The sequence below is a fragment of the Salvelinus sp. IW2-2015 genome, linkage group LG33 (assembly GCF_002910315.2).
Source record: "Salvelinus sp. IW2-2015 linkage group LG33, ASM291031v2, whole genome shotgun sequence".
Taxonomy (NCBI): domain Eukaryota; kingdom Metazoa; phylum Chordata; class Actinopteri; order Salmoniformes; family Salmonidae; genus Salvelinus; species Salvelinus sp. IW2-2015.
In genome coordinates this window covers 23,661,245-23,677,007 of record NC_036872.1, presented here as the reverse complement: position 1 = coordinate 23,677,007, position 15,763 = coordinate 23,661,245, and the positions used below count along the sequence as shown (strand labels likewise).

The following is a 15,763-nucleotide window of genomic DNA, read 5'->3' as shown; positions in this document are numbered from 1 at the left end:
TCACCACAAACGACTTCAACGATGGCAGTCTGACTGAAGTATGTAGTTGAACATAGAGCAGCGGAATAATTCAGTTTGAGTCGTCAGGCAACCAAAATACATCATCTACACTGCTAAAAACAACAATGCGATGTCAAAACAAGTTGACATTGAGGTTAAAGAAAGTGAGGTTAAAGAAAGTGTGCTTTATCAATTTAATGGATTTTGCTTACCGTTACTTTGGACAAAATCACGTTGTCAATATTCTTGTAATGGTTTTTGTATTAGAAGCAATGGTAAATTACAGCTCAATTTTAGATKATTCAGAATTTGCGATTTATCGCAATTAATCACACCAAATTCTGCGATGAACTCGATGAAATGTTTTAGTTTGACAGCCCGAGTGATTATAGATGCAGATCATAACTAGCGACCTACCTCTCACATGCCCAGGGCCCACTTTGGGTTACGACACATAGTTTAAGAAACCCTGCTCTAGACTATCGAGATGCAGCCCTAGAGTCTGTTCGAATTCGCAGTCCCAAGGCGTCAGGCCATGAGCTTCCTGTAATGACTGCCCACGGTGCTCTGAATGCTCTCCAGCCTGCTGGTCCTGGTACTGCCTGTCTGAGAGCTTAGCTCTGCTCCTGGCCCAGCCTGTCTGCAGCCCAGCAGAGCTGCCACCTGTCTCTGGCACTGGGACGAACCAAAGTAGTAGATGAGGGGGTCCAGGCAGCAACTAATGCTGCCCACACACATGGAGAGCAGGTAGGCCTGGTAGGAGCTGTCGCTGCGTCCGTGGGCCAGCTTGAGGTAGTGCACCAGGAGGATGACGTTGGTGGGGGTGAAGCAGGCCACAAACACCACCAGCACTGTCACCGCCATCACCACCGCACGAGACTTCCTGGAGCGGTTCTCCACGTTGGCCGCGGCCAGGGCCTGCACAATACGGACGTAGCACACAGCAGTGAACACCAGAGGGATGAAGAAGAAGATGGAGGAGTAAATGGGGAAGAAGTAGAGGTAGTAAGCACGGAGCTTGTCTACATCCTGCACGTCGTGGCAGGTGGTGATGCCCACATCCGGGAGGTGGATGGTCTGTCTGGAGAGAAGGAGGGGGGTCACTCCTCCCAAGGCCAACAGCCACATGGCGCCACAGACCARGGCGGCTGTCTGTGGACTACGCCACGTCAGGGAGTCCATGGGGTAGACCACCGCCAGGAAGCGGTCGATGCTGATGCACATCATGAGCAGGACAGAGCAATACATGTTGCAGTAGAAGGCTGCTGTCACCAGGCGACACATGAAGGGACCATAAACCCAGTTGTTGCCGTGGAAATGGTATGAGATCCTGAAGGGGAGCAGCAGGGCGAAGAGGAGGTCGGCACTGGCCAGGTTCAGCATGTAGATCACTGCCGGCTTCCTCGGACGGATACGACGCACAAACATCACCACGGCAATCAGGTTGAGGGGGACGCTGATAATGAGGACCAGGGTGTAGACTGTGGGGACGAAGGCCGTTGCTAGGCGACCCTGGAGGAAGCTGCGGGCCTCCTCAGAGATGACGATCTTGGTGGAGCGARGAGGGCCGTGATGGCCATGCTCCTGCTTCTTCACTGGCTCCTGGCCCATCCCTGAGCCACTGCCCTCCTGTACATCCAGCCCTATGTAGTCGATGGGCTCATCAGTCACCGACAGGAAGATCCCTGCAAACGTCCTCAGGTTGAGTCTGGAGTCTGAGAGAGACAGACAACAGGAGCTGAGTAAAAATAACAGTAMGTGCTCTTCATTATAAAGTGCCTAATGAACGGTGAGATGAGATATAGCATAACATGTAAAGTGGCGGTGCTATAGCGAACATGCCACAGCAAAGACAATCGAGTGTAAGTATAGTCTACTCTGCATGCTGTCCTACCAGGGTCGAGGATAATTAACATACTGAACACAAAAGGTTTGTCATAATTAATTTTCACATCTTTCCATGCGCCCTTTCTGCATGAAAAAACGGCATTGGAAAACCCCTGGATATAGCCTACAAGTGGCAGTTTGAGTCAGGGGGTAAATATGTTGAATATTCTAATACATTTTTCTAAATTGTGTACAAAGTTTGAAAGAACTTTTCATGTTGAGCTATACGTAGGTGTTCATCGCAATTGTCTTCAAATCCCGTAAAGTTTACATCTTCATTTTCGTAAACATTTTTATGGCGGTAAAAAATAAATGTTCGCCATTGAAACTGCTGTTTTTGTTAATCTTTTTAAACATTTTTTAGCCTCGACAATGAGCAACGCAATTGGGCACATTTCAAAACCCAAAGTGCTTCGTAAAACTGCTAAAGAGCAGAAGGGTCAATATCTCCTCATAATGTAAAACAAATKATTTCAATGTTTAACTGATCTATGAAAATAAAGACAAAGAAAAAACATCAAGGCATTTTACTTACCATTGTGTGGCACATATGCTGAAGTTTGGAGAGCATAAAGGGCCAACGTCGCAACAATCCAATAAACCATGACTGTAAATTCACTCTTATTCTAAATTGATTTAGCAGGCAAACGTTTCATTAAACTTAAGACAAAGAAAATATTTTAAAATATTTTTTTGTGTGAGGGAAACTGCCGTAAGCCTTCGTACAGTCAGCGCAGCACCAAAAGACACATTGGTTTTGAAAAGGCTGACTCCATCAAAAAAAGGGGTCGTAAAAAGCCTCGCCTACTCTCGAGTGATTAATTAATACAGACAGGAGTTAAAACGTGTCTATTCAGTCACGTATACAACCATCTTTACAACCATCTTGGACCAGGGCATAATCTTGGGGTGACACTTATAAAACGAATAATGCTCCATTCTTTCTGTGATCAATCAAGCAATATCCCTTTAAACATCAACATTTCATATAGGTCTGAGTGTATTCGTCTTTAAAACAAAGACCAAGCAAATAATATATATATATATATTTTTATTAAATTTATTAAAACATTAGAAATTATTTAAATGTGTACTGGACGGTACATATGTGTAAAAAGCAGCGAAAGTCTAGAAATACATGTTAATTAATAGACTTTAAAAGATGCACAGCTTCCCAATGTACTGTATGTGGATTAAAAATACACTTATTATTAACCACTTCCAGACAATCCATGCTGGCTACTGTATATATCTGGACAGAAATTGTACTGTCTAAACTCCCATTCTGACTATTAGGCAGTAGTGCATTGTACACATCTTGTTGCAAACATATTTTATTTTTCAGTGACAATAACAATGTTGTCTTTATAGAACTTCTACATATAAAATGTAGATTTCATTACAATATACTTWAAAAAAAATATATTCCATGTACAATCTCCCAGTTGAAAACTGAACATAAACAAAATAATGAAACAGATATAACATGACAATACAATATCAATCAAATCAGCATCAAATTAAACCAACAACCCTTTGTGTGTGTTTGTGGCTCACCAGCCCGAGGTTGTGTGTATGTGAGACATGCTCGATAGACATGCTATAAATTGATACCAAATCATATTCAGTCAGACATACATAACACATTGCAGACCATTCAAACTTCCTATCCCAATGGCTCCTTTACCAAACATTGCTTTGTCAGAAGGCATACAATCCTTTCACACCCATGTCCTCCTCCCTATCTTTACCCCTCCTCTATATTTGGTTTATTTTCCATAGAACTTCTTGTTGAGGAGGAAAATGAGCAGGTTGACGTTGACTTTGGCCTTGTCAAACATCTTCATCACTGCCACTCCGTCGTACTGAAGTTGGAGCAGGTCCTAGACAGGGACAGAAACAGAGAAAGTCAGACAGGGACCGAGATAGATAGTCAGACAGGGACAAAAGACAGTCAACTATCATACTGCAGACAGGGACAGAGACAGACGGTCAGTGACAAATATGCGTCATCGTAATTCCGGGGAAAAGCATTACCTGGAAATGGAGTTGGACCTTTTCCATCTCAACTCCCATAAACTTGGCCTTCACCTCAAAGTCCCCAACTTCCTCACTGGGCGAGATGTCAAACATGACATTTTTGAACCTGAGAGAAAATACAAAAACATGGGATTGAAATAATGAGTCAAAATGAAAATACAGGATACAGAGACTGGATAATAACCAACTCTAGTCCTGCTATTCTCCGCAGGTCACAACGTCAGAGAGACTTGTTTTGGAATAACATTTAAATGTTGAGTGTGAGAAATAGTATGACCAGAAATAGAATGCTTTGAAATCCTTTTTTTTTGTGTACTTATTTTCTGAAATGCATTGAAGATATTGGGCCAAAGTGTAGTGTGTTTAAATGGCTCTAAAGAGGAGATACTAGCTCTCTGACCTAGCCTGGAACTCCCACAGAGTGCAGTGAGGAGCCACAGGAGCTGACTTTGGCTCTCAGCGCCACTCTAGCTGGAACAGCCTGGCCAAAACAGGAAGGACGGGAGTGAGTATTCAGAGAGATGGAGGGAGAGGGGAAAAAGAGAGGGACAGTGAGTGAAGGAGAGAGTGGGGATAGCACAAAAAAGACAGACAGAGAGAGCGAGAGAGAGCAAGAGATAGACAGAACACGGTGGGCGTCTGTATGGACAATGCCGCTTAATGAGGTTTTTCCCCTTGTCAAATATGGATAACCTACTTCTACCACAATACCCAAGACCTGGTATGGTACCAACTCCCTCAGGATTCAATACCATGTTCACATTAGGTCAACCACACTACCTCTTAAATCACAAAACCCTGGCTGTTCGTTGTAAAAGATTTTATGTTGCAAAACGTTTTCAATTGTAAAACATTTTGCTATGCTTTCAAACGGTTTGTACAAATGAACACYACTCCGGCGCCAGGAAGCTGATGTCCATGCACAATGCTAAGCTAACTAGGACCAGCTGTCCTCCACTCTGCTTCACTCACTGGTTGGTTTGCAGCCCCTCTATCTCCAGGATCACTCCCTTCTCATGCAGCCGGGCTGCCGTGTACTTCAGAGACTGATGCTTCCACTTCTTACTGCRCTTCTCCTGCACCTTCCTGTCCAGCTTGATGGACCGCCGCGCGTTCCTGTGGGGACACACACCAGATAGGTCACACACACGCATGGAAGTCACTCACGCACACATCAAGTTTTGAATGGGACCATGGGCTCTGATCATGACAAGAGCAATGACAATGTAGTTCAAAACTAGCCCATATGGCCCCATTCCAAACCAATTCCTCCTCTGTAACCCTAAATCCTTGTTGACTTGCTAGGCCCTGTACAGTGTATGTTTTTAGGTTAACTAAGACTTATGGTTAGTGCCGAGGGGTCTGTTTTGTAGGGGACACTCACTTCCTGTTGAGGTTGTCAAGGCAGGTCCTGATGTAAGTGTCATAGTAGTTGGTCTGGTCCTGATAGAAGGCTGTCTTTGAGTTGAGCGCACTCAGTGTCTGTTGGAGCTTCACTAGCTCTGCCTTCCTCCTCTGTCTGTAACGCCTCTGGTAACGAATGTCCTGTCAATCACACACAGAAGGGACGTGATTGGTTAGATGGGTTTTCTGCAACAAACTCTGAAGGCCATCAGTGTGTGTGTTTGCGCTTGTGTGTGTGTTCGTGTACCTTGGAGATGTCGTTGATGAGATCCTGGTACTTGTTGCCAGTGGTGACGAGGCCAGCCTGCTCCAGGGTTCGGAGATTGCGGAGGATCTTCCTCTTCTTCTGCTCTAGAGGCAGCTGTCTGTCCTCCAGCACTGCCTGGCTGCTCTTCAGCCCCTCTGGGGCCTGGGCGTCCTGCACTGCACGCAGCTCCACCACCTTAGCATGCTCACGCTCCTGGACCACAGCACAAGTAGGAAGAGAGACAGACAAAGACAGACAGGAAAGTTAGCATGACTGCTCTTTTCTACTCCTGCATGGCACAAAGGGCATAGCATGGAAATCAAACCACTTTAATAGAGAAGTATCTGAGGTGTGGGGTGCTGGGCTGGTTTAGGGGTCATGATTATGSCGTCACCTGGCGGCCAGAGGCTGGGGTCTCCAGGGTCTCTGGGAGAGTGTCTCCTGGCTGGATCCTGATCACATCCATTATCAGCTTCTTAGTTCTGACAGAGACAGAGACAGACAGAAAGAGAAAACATCACCTAGGTTGCATCGCAAATGTGCATCACATCCACTATTCTCTATGTAGTGCAATACTTTTGACAACAGCCCCAGGCCATGATCAAAAGTAATGCACCTTATCATACACAGATAATATACTGTACAGACCAGGGCACTGACTAGGTTTCAATATTTTACCGGTATTTTACAAATGCTCCATCCRGAGAATAAGCCACMTTTCTCCCGGGTAACCTGGTATTTCACGGCAAAACCGGAAGTGTCATTCAAAAGCATTATAAAGTATATAAATAGGTCTATAGGAGGCCCATAGATGTACATTACATGACCAAAAGTATGCTTGTCGAACATTTWATTCCAAAATCACTGCCATTAATATTGAGTTGGTCCCCCATTGCTGTTATAACAGCCTCCACTTTTCAGGGAAGGCTTTCCACTAGACGTTGGAACATTGGAAGCAAGTCCCCGTGGCATTCAGCCACAAGAGCATTAGTGAGGTCGGGCACTAATGTGGGGGCTTTAGGCCTGGCTCGCAGTCGGCGTTCTAATTCATCCCAAAGGTGTTCGATGGGGTTGAGGTCAAGGCTCTGTACAGGCCAGTCAAGTTCTTCCACACCGATGTCGACAAACCATTTCTGTATGGACCTCGCTTTGTGCATGGGGGAATTGCCATGCTGAAACAGGAAAGGACCTTGCCTAAAGTGTTGCAACAAAGTTGGAAGCACAGAATCGTCTAGAATATCATTGTATGCTGTAGCGTTAAGATTTCCCTTCACTGGAACTAAGGGGCTAACCCCAGACTATTATTCCTCCTCCACCAAACTTTACAATTGGCACTATGCATTGGGGCAGGTAGCGTTCTCCTGGCATCTGCCAAACCGAGAGTTGTCTGTCGGACTGCCAGATGAAGCGTGATTCATCCCTCAAGAGAACGTGTTTCCACTGCTCCAGAGTCCAATGGCAGCGAGCTTTACACCACGCCAGCCGACGCTTGGCATTGCGCATGATGATCTTAGGCTTGTGTGCGTGCGGCTGCTCGGTCACAGAAACCCATTTCATGAAGCTCCCAACAAACAGTTATTTTGCTGACTTTGCTTCCAGAGATCATGTGGAACTCAGAGAGTGTTGCAACTGAAGACAGATGATTTTTACGCGCTTCGAGCTTCAGCACTCGGCGGTCCCGTTCTGTGAGCTTGTGTGTCTTACCACTTTGTTGCTGATCTGTTGTGCTCCTAGACGTTTCCACTTCACAATAACAGCACTTACAGTTGACCGGGGCAGCTCTAGCAGGGCAGAAATTTGACAAACTTATTTGTTGGAAAGGTGGCACCTTATGACGGTGCCACGTTGAAAGTCACGGAGCTCTTCAATAAGGCCATTCTACTGCGAATGGTTGTCGATGGAAATTGTATGGCTGTGTGCTCGATTTTATACACCCGTCTGCAACGTGTGCGGCTGAAATAGCCAAATCCACTAATTTGAAAGGGTGTCCATATAAACTCAGCAAAAAAAGAAACTTCCCTTTTTTAGGACCCTYTCTTTCAAAAAMAATTAGTAAAAATCCAAATAACTCCACAGATCTTCATTGTAAAGTGTTTAAACACTGTTTCCCATGCTTGTTCAATGAACAATAAACAATTAATGAACATGGATGAAAAGCGTGCCCAAATTAAACTGCCTGCTACTCAGGCCCAGAAGCTAGGATATGCAMATTGTTAGTAGATTTGGATAGAAAACACTCTAAAGTTTCCAAAACTGTTAAAATAATGTATGTGAGTATAACAGAACTGATATGGCAGGCGAAAACCTGAGGAAAATCCATCCAGGAAGMMGGAAATCTGAGGTTTGTAGTTTTTCAAGTGATTGCCTATCCAATATACTGTGTCTATGGGGTCAGATTGCACTTCCTAAGGCTTCCACTAGATGTCAACAGTCTTTAGAATGTTGTTTCAGGCTTTTATTGTGAAAGGYGAGAGAATAAGAGCTGTTTGAATCAGGGATCTGGCTGAAAGCCTTTAGTCATGCACGCGGCCGTGAGCACGAGCTCCGTTCCCTTTCATTTCTAAAGACAAAGGAATTGTCCGGTTGGAATATTATTGAAGATTTATGATAAAAACATCCTAAAGATTGATTCTATACATCGTTTGACATGTTTCTACGAACTGTAATGGAACTATTTTGACTTTTCGTCTGGACTTAGTGCCCGCGCATTGTGCATTTGGATTACAGGACTAAACGCGCAAACAAAAAGGAGGTATTTGGACATAAAGTTGAACTTTATCGAACATTTGTTGTCTTAACATGGAGACCTGGGAGTGCCATCAGATGAAGATCATCAAAGGTAAGTGATTCATTTTAAGGCTATTTCTGACACCTCTCCTTGACTGAAAAATGGCTGTATGGTTTTTGTGGCTAGGCGCTGACCTAACATAATCGCGTCGTGTGCTTTTGCCGTAAAGCCTTTTTGAAATCTGACACAGCGGTTGCATTAAGTAGAAGTTTATCTTTKATCGTATGTTAAACACTTGTATCTTAGATCAATGTTTATGATGAGTATTTATGTAATTTGATGTGGCTCTCTGCACTTTCACCGAATGTTTGTTTGAGACAATGCATTTCTGAACATAACGCGCCAATTTCAAATGAGGGTTTTGGACATAAAGATTAACTTTATCGAACAAAACACACATTTGTCTAACATGGAGTCCTGGGAGTGCCATCTGATGAAGATCATCAAAGGTTAGTGATTAATTTAATCGCTATGTCTGACTTTTGTGAGCCCTCTCCTTGGCTGGAAAATGGCTGTATGGTTTTCTGTGACTAGGCACTGACCTAACATAATCGCATGGTGTGCTTTCGCAGTAAAGCCTTTTTGAAAACGGACACTGTAGTTGGATTTACAAGAAGTTTATCTTTAAAATGGTGTTTAATACTTGTATGTTTGAGGAATTTTAATTATGGGATTTCTGTTGTTTTGAATTTGGCGTTCTGCAATTTCACTGGCTGTTGTCGAGGTGGGACGCTACCGTCCCACTTGTACCAGAGAGGTTAAGGTCACAGTTATGAAAACTTAGGACACTAAAGATGCCTTTCTACTGACTCTGAAAATCACCAAAAGAAAGATGCCCAGGGTCCCTGCTCATCTGCGTGAACGTGCCTTAGGCATGCTACAAGGAGGCATGAGGACTGCAGATGTGGCCAGGGCAATAAATTGCAGTGTCCGTACTGTGAGACGCCTAAGACAGCGCTACAGGGAGACAGGACGGACAGCTGATCGTCCTCGCAGCGGCAGACCACGTGTAACACCTGCACAGGGTCGGTACACCCGAACATCACACCTGCAGGACAGGTACAGGAAGGCAACAACAACTGCCCGAGTTACACCAGGAACGCACAAGGTTCTCACCAGACATCACCGGCAACAACGTCTCCTTTGGGCACAAACCCACCGTCGCTGGACCAGACAGGACTGGCAAAAAGTGCTCTTCACTGACGAGTCGTGGTTTTGTCTCACCAGGGGTGATGGTCGGATTCGTGTTTATCGTCGAAGGAATGGGCATTACACCGAGGCCTGTACTCTGGAGCGGGATCGATTTGGAGGGGGAGGGTCCGTCATAATCTGGGGCGGTGTGTCACAGCATCATCAGACGGAGCTTGTTGTCATTGCAGACAATCTCAACGCTGTGCGTTACAGGGAAGAAATCCTCCTCCCTCATGTGGTACCCTTCCTGCAGGCTCATCCTGACATGACCCTCCAGCATGACAATGCCACCAGCCATACTGCTCGTTCTGTGCGTGATTTCTTGCAAGACAGGAATGTCGGATCTCAATCCCATTGAGCACGTCTGGGACCTGTTGGATCAGAGGGTGAGGGCTAGAGCTATTCCCCCCAGAAATATCCAGGAACTTGCAGGTGCCTTGGTGGAAGAGTGGGGTAACAGCTCCACGGCAAAGACTGTCAAATCTGGTGCAGTCCATGGAGGAGATGCACTGCAGTACTTAATGCAGCTGGTGGCCTCACCGATACTGACTTACTTTTGACCCCCCCCCCCTTTGTTCAGGGACACATTATTCAATTTCTGTTAGTCACATGTCTGTGGAACCTGTTCAGTTTATGTCTCAGTTGGTGAATCTTGTTATGTTCATACAAATATTTACACATGTTAAGTTTGCTGAAAATAAACGCAGTTGACAGTGAGAGGACGTCTCTTTTTTGCTGAGTTTACTTTTGTATATATAAGTGTAGCTAGCTAAATACTCTCCTGGGTAAATAAATGAAACTAGCTCCAGCAGGCTAATCTTTCTGAGTTTTTGGAGTTTGCCAAAAGGCACCTAAAGACTCTCAGACAATGAGAAACAAGATTCTCTGGTCTGATGAAACCAAGATTGAACTCTTTGGCCTGAATGCCAAGCGTCACGTCTGGAGGAAACCTGGCACCATCCCTACGGTGAAGTATGGTGGTGGCAGCATCATGCTGTGAGYATCTTTTCTAAGTGGCAGTTACTGGCAGACTAGTCAGGATCGAGGGAAAGATGAACGGAGCAAAGTACAGAGATTTCCTTGATGATAACCTGCTCCAGAGTGCTCAGGACCTCAGACTGGGGCAAGGTTCACCTTCCAACAGGCAAACGACCCTAAGCACACAGCCAAGACAACACAGGAGTGGCTTCGGGACAAGTCTCTGAATGTTCTTTTGTGGCCCTGCCAGAGCCCAGACTTGAACATCTCTGGAGAGACCTGAAAATAGCTGTGCAGCGACTCTCCCCATCCGAGAGTCGCTGAATTTGGAGAAACTCCAAATTCAGGTGTGCCAAGCTTGTAGCGTCATACCCAAGAAGACTCAAGGCTGTAATCGCTGCCAAAGGTGCTTCAACAAAGTACTGATTAAAGGGTCTGAATACTTATGTAAATGTGATATTTCACTATTTTATTTTTAATACATTTGCAAAAATTTCTAAAAACCTGTTTTTGCTTTGTCATTATGGGGTATTGTATGTAGATTGATGAGGGGGGAAAACAATTGAATCCATTGTAGAATAAGGCTGTAACGTAATAGAATGTGGAAAAAGTGAAGGGGTCTGAATACTTTCAAAATGCACTGTATAGGGCTATAGTCGATCTAGAACAGGATAATCTATTTTGGATAGATAAGCGTTGATGATTCATCATGCAGAGACCGTAGAGAAGCCAAATMTATACATTGCATATAATTTAACAGTTCCATATCACGTCATGCTGTTCATATAAATAATTTATTATAATTTATCGGTTTCTCGCAGTTATTCATCCCGGGAAAATGGAGTGGTTTTAGGCAATAAATCCCCGAAAATCTCGGTAACCAGGTTCCCGCCCTTCAACCCTAGCACTGACTGGGTGATTGTGTACAATATGTGGGATTAATGTAATTTTAACAAAACAGTGTAGCTCAAACATTGGCCTCTTATTGGCTAGCTGTTACAGTACGTGACTGCTGTTTTTCAAAGTCTCGTTGATTTGGTTTGAAAATAATTGGCAGTGTGTTGAGCTCTCTAGGTTCTGGGGGAGAGGAAACATTTAGCTGTGTTAACACACAAACGCGTCACTGTCCCATTGTCCCATTCACTGACCCTGCAGTAGGACATGACGCCACTCAGTCACACTTCCCATTTCCTGCCCCGGTGCATGCTGGTCCAACACTGGCCAGGACCACAGTGACACACAGAGAGACTGAGACACAACAGAGCCCTAACATGGCTTCTCACCTCAACTACTGTAGGTCAGATGAACAGAGCTGCCATGTATTGTATCATAGGTAGAGCCAGGAGTTTTTCTTGACCACATGATCAGTTGTGACTGGCTGGATTGGTGTTCATGTCACAGGAAACATGATGAGCACAGGTCACATCAGCAGAACAGAAACCATCTTTTAAACACACAGCCTTTTCCTCAATACATTATCTAAAATGAGCAGGTCCATGGGCAAGATAACCCTGGCCACTAAACCTCTTCCTGGCAGGATAGGAAGTGATAGTGGAGCAGGAAAGAGCACATAGAGCTGTCACWGAGCGATAGCCACTGTGGTTATTTATGTATGTACCTACTGGAACGTCTATAGAAAAGTTTGTGGTCATACCACACCCTAGGTGCTGGGCTAATGAAACTTGATAAGCACAGAAAGGCCGGCACACTGAATATGCTAATACTTACCACCTTTATTGACAACATTTTGATCCACAAGGATCTTTGTCAGGTCACGATGTTGTCAATAAAAGTGGTAATTGGGAGCATATTCAGTTTAAACACATTTAAACTGTTTCTTCTGGCGTCTTTTGCTCGCTCAGTACAAAACCTGTCACTGTGCAGTCCTCCCATGTGTGTGTTTAACTGTATGGGGATTTTAATGGGCTTCCATAATGAAGAATAAATAATGGGTAGATTGTTCATAGCAATATATGTCTTAAATGGAACCCTATTTCCTATGTTTTAGTGGAATAGGGTGCCATTTGGGACGCATCCAGTGTCTTACTTCATCATCAGGCCTTTCGTGTCCTTGTCATCGCCCTCCAGCAGCTCAAACTTGTTAGTGAGGCTGAGGGAGATCTGAGTCTTTGCCAGCTGACTCAGGGTGCTCTCCTTGTTAGGATCCACCACCCCTTCACCTGGAGAACAGAGCTATGTTTTTAGCTATCCTTGCAGGCTGGTTCCTGGTATGAGAGCTAATGTGTACTTTTGTCAGTCCTAGTGGAGAAGGGCATKTTGTATACTCATTCTGAGACTGTGGGTCGAAGCGTTACATGATTCACACAGAAGTTTGTGTAACAAACTCTTATTTTATAATTAGGATTCAGCCCTGTACTGTAAATGGATCACAGTGTTGTAAATTACAGTACCAGTCAAGTTTGGACACACCTAGTTTCTTTATTTTTACAATTTTCTACATTGTAAAATAACAGTGAAGACATCAAAACTATGAAATAACACATATGAAATCATGTAGTAAACAAACACATATGAAATCATGTAGTAAAAAATTAAAAATAAAGTGTTAAACAAATCAAAATATATTTTAGATTTTAGATTCTTCAAAGTAGCCACCTTTTGCCTTGACAGCTTTGCACACTCTTTTGTATTCTCTCAACCAGCTTCACCTGGAATGCTTTTCCAACAGTCTTGAATGAGTACCAACATATACCGAGCACTTGTTGGCTGCTTTTCCTTCTCTCTATGGTCAAACTCATCCCAAACCATCTCAATTGGGTTGAGGTCAGGTCATCTGGTGCAGCACTCCATCACTCTCCTTCTTGGTCGAATAGCCCTTACACAGCCTGGAGATGTGTTAGGTCATTGTTCTGTTGAAAAACAAATGATAGTCCCACTAAGCACAAACCAGATGGGATGGCGTATTGCTGCAGAATGCTGTGGTAGCCATGCTGGTTAAGTGCGCATAGAATTCTAAATCAAATCACTGACAGTGTCACCAGCAAAGCACCCCCACACCATCACACCTCCTCTTCRATGTTTCACGGTGGGAACTACACATGCGGAGATAATCCGTTCACCTACTCTGCGTCTCACAAAGACATGACGGTTGGAACGAAAAATCTCAAATTTGGCCTCATCAGACCAAAGGACAGATTTCCACCGGTCTAATGTCCATTGCTTGTGTTTCTTGGCCCAAGCAAGTCTCTTCTTCTTATTGGTCTCCTTTAGTAGTGGTTTGTTTGCAGAAATTCGATCATGAAGGAATGATTCACGCAGTCTCCTCTGAACAGTTAATGTTGAGATGTGTCTGTTACTTGGACTCTGAAGCATTTATTTGGGCTGCATTTTCTGAGGCTGGCAACTCTAATGAACTTATCCTCTGCAGCAGAGGTAACTCTGGGTCTTCCTTTCCTGTGGCGGTCCTCATGAGAGCCAGTTTCTTCATAGCGCTTGACGGTTTTTGCGACTGCACTTGAAGAAACTTTASAAGTTCTTTACATTTTCCAGATTGAGTGACCTTCATGTCTTAAAGTAATGGTAGTCCCATAGGGCGGTGCACAATTGGCCCAGCGTCATACAGGTTAGGGGAGGGTTTGGCTGGGGTAGACCGTCATTGTAAAATAAGAATTTGTTCTTAACTGACTTGCCTAGTTAAATAAAGGTTAAATAAATAAAAATAGACTGTCGTTTGTCTTTGCTTATTTAAGCTGTTCTTGCCATAATATAGACTTGGTCTTTTACCAAATTGGGCTATTTTCTGTATACCATCCCTACCTTGTCACAACACAACTGATTGGTTCAAGAGCATTAAGAAGGAAAGAAATTCCACAAATTAACCTTTAYCAACACCTGTTAATTAAAATGCATTCCAGGTGACTATCTCATGAAGCTGGTTGAGAGAATGAGTGTGAGTGTGCAAAGCTGTCATCAAGGCAAAGGGTGGCTACTTTGAAGAATATCAAATATAAAATATATTTTGATTTGTTTAACACTTTTTGGGTTACTACATGATTCCATATGTGTTATTTCATTGCTTTGATGTCTTCACTAATATTCTACAATGTAGAAATGAAGAAAAACCCTGGAATGAGTGGGTGTGTCCAAACTTTTGACAGGTACTGTATAACGTTGGGTGTCTGGGATGCAGGGATGAAGGTGAACTGAGGGGTGTAGGAGGTATAGTGTGGGCYGTGTAGGAAGCAGGGTGAGGGGTGTAGGAGGTATAGTGTGGGCGGTGTAGGAAGCAGGGTGAGGGGTGTAGGAAGCAGGGTGAGGGGTGTAGGAAGCAGGGTGAGGGTGTAGGAAGCAGGGTGAGGGGTGTAGGAGCAGGGTAGGGTTAGGAAGCAGGGTGAGGGGTGTAGGGAAAGCAGAGGTGAGGGGTGTAGGAAGCAGGGTGAGGGTGTAGGAACAGGGTGCGGGTGTAGGAAGCAGGGTGAGGGTGTAGGAAGCAGGGTGAGGGTGTAGGAAGCAGGGTGAGGGTGTAGGAAGCAGGGTGAGGGTGTAGGGGTGTCTGTGATACCCAGCAGTGCCTCCACGTCAGGCATGTCCCCTAGGTCCTGCAACAGCTCATGCAGCAGGTCGTTGTGGTCGGGGGAGATTGCTTCCAGGTGCTCCAAAACTAGCTAGGACACACACAAAGAACACCACACAGGTGGATTATGTCAGACACACACTCCTCCAAGACCAGGCCTCTCCAGCCCAGACTATGTATGCTGTGTGCGATAACAGTTTGATGTTTGCCCACACAGACACGCAGTAATAAACAGAGAATACTATTTACTGTAAAGTCTCAATACATGAACGAAATACATCCCCAAGGAGGATGAGATGAATGGAGGAAAGGACAGATGGATGACCCCCTCTTAGACCCCCTCCTAGCACAGCTCTGCAGTAATACCAAGCTCAGCCCTCTCTTCCTCTTTACGTGGAGATTGATAATGACAGGACGTCCATTGCAATGGACACAGCTGTGCTAGGAGGGGGTCATCCATCCGTCCCTTCCTCCATTCATCTCATCCTCCTTGGGGATGTATTTCGTTCATGTATTGAGACTTTACTGTAAAATATAGTATTCTCTGTTTATTACTGCGTGTGTGTGTGTGTGTGTGTGTGTGTGTGTGTGTGTGTGTGTGTGTGTGTGTGTGTGTGTGTGTGTGTGTGTGTCAAAGTTGCAGTAAGGAAATCCTAAACTCTGTAACTGCAAGATAAAAGCTGAGCATGTCTGT

General features: G+C 44.5%; 2 protein-coding genes across 3 annotated transcripts in view; both read right to left on the bottom strand.

The window, feature by feature from the left end:
- Nucleotides 1-180: 180 nt before the first annotated feature.
- On the bottom strand, nucleotides 181-2,639 carry f2r (coagulation factor II (thrombin) receptor). The gene is made up of 2 exons (XM_023978905.2): nucleotides 2,423-2,639; nucleotides 181-1,715 (listed from the first exon to the last, which is right to left on the bottom strand). The coding sequence occupies exons 1-2, from the start codon at nucleotides 2,490-2,492 to the stop codon at nucleotides 529-531; spliced, it is 1,257 nt and encodes a 418-aa protein (XP_023834673.1). The 5' UTR covers nucleotides 2,493-2,639; the 3' UTR covers nucleotides 181-528.
- A 282-nt stretch (nucleotides 2,640-2,921) lies between these two features.
- Nucleotides 2,922-15,763, bottom strand: part of LOC111957857 (ras GTPase-activating-like protein IQGAP2) — a 90,277-nt gene continuing 77,435 nt past the window's right edge. For both annotated transcript variants that reach the window (XM_023978900.2, XM_023978901.2), the window contains exons 31-38: nucleotides 15,058-15,160; nucleotides 12,583-12,715; nucleotides 5,973-6,060; nucleotides 5,579-5,791; nucleotides 5,312-5,472; nucleotides 4,900-5,043; nucleotides 3,925-4,033; nucleotides 2,922-3,770 (exon numbers count right to left, since the gene is read on the bottom strand). In XM_023978900.2, coding sequence (XP_023834668.1) covers nucleotides 3,657-3,770; nucleotides 3,925-4,033; nucleotides 4,900-5,043; nucleotides 5,312-5,472; nucleotides 5,579-5,791; nucleotides 5,973-6,060; nucleotides 12,583-12,715; nucleotides 15,058-15,160 — 1,065 coding nt within the window. In that variant the 3' untranslated portion in view covers nucleotides 2,922-3,656. The remainder of the gene's footprint in view (nucleotides 3,771-3,924; nucleotides 4,034-4,899; nucleotides 5,044-5,311; nucleotides 5,473-5,578; nucleotides 5,792-5,972; nucleotides 6,061-12,582; nucleotides 12,716-15,057; nucleotides 15,161-15,763) is intronic.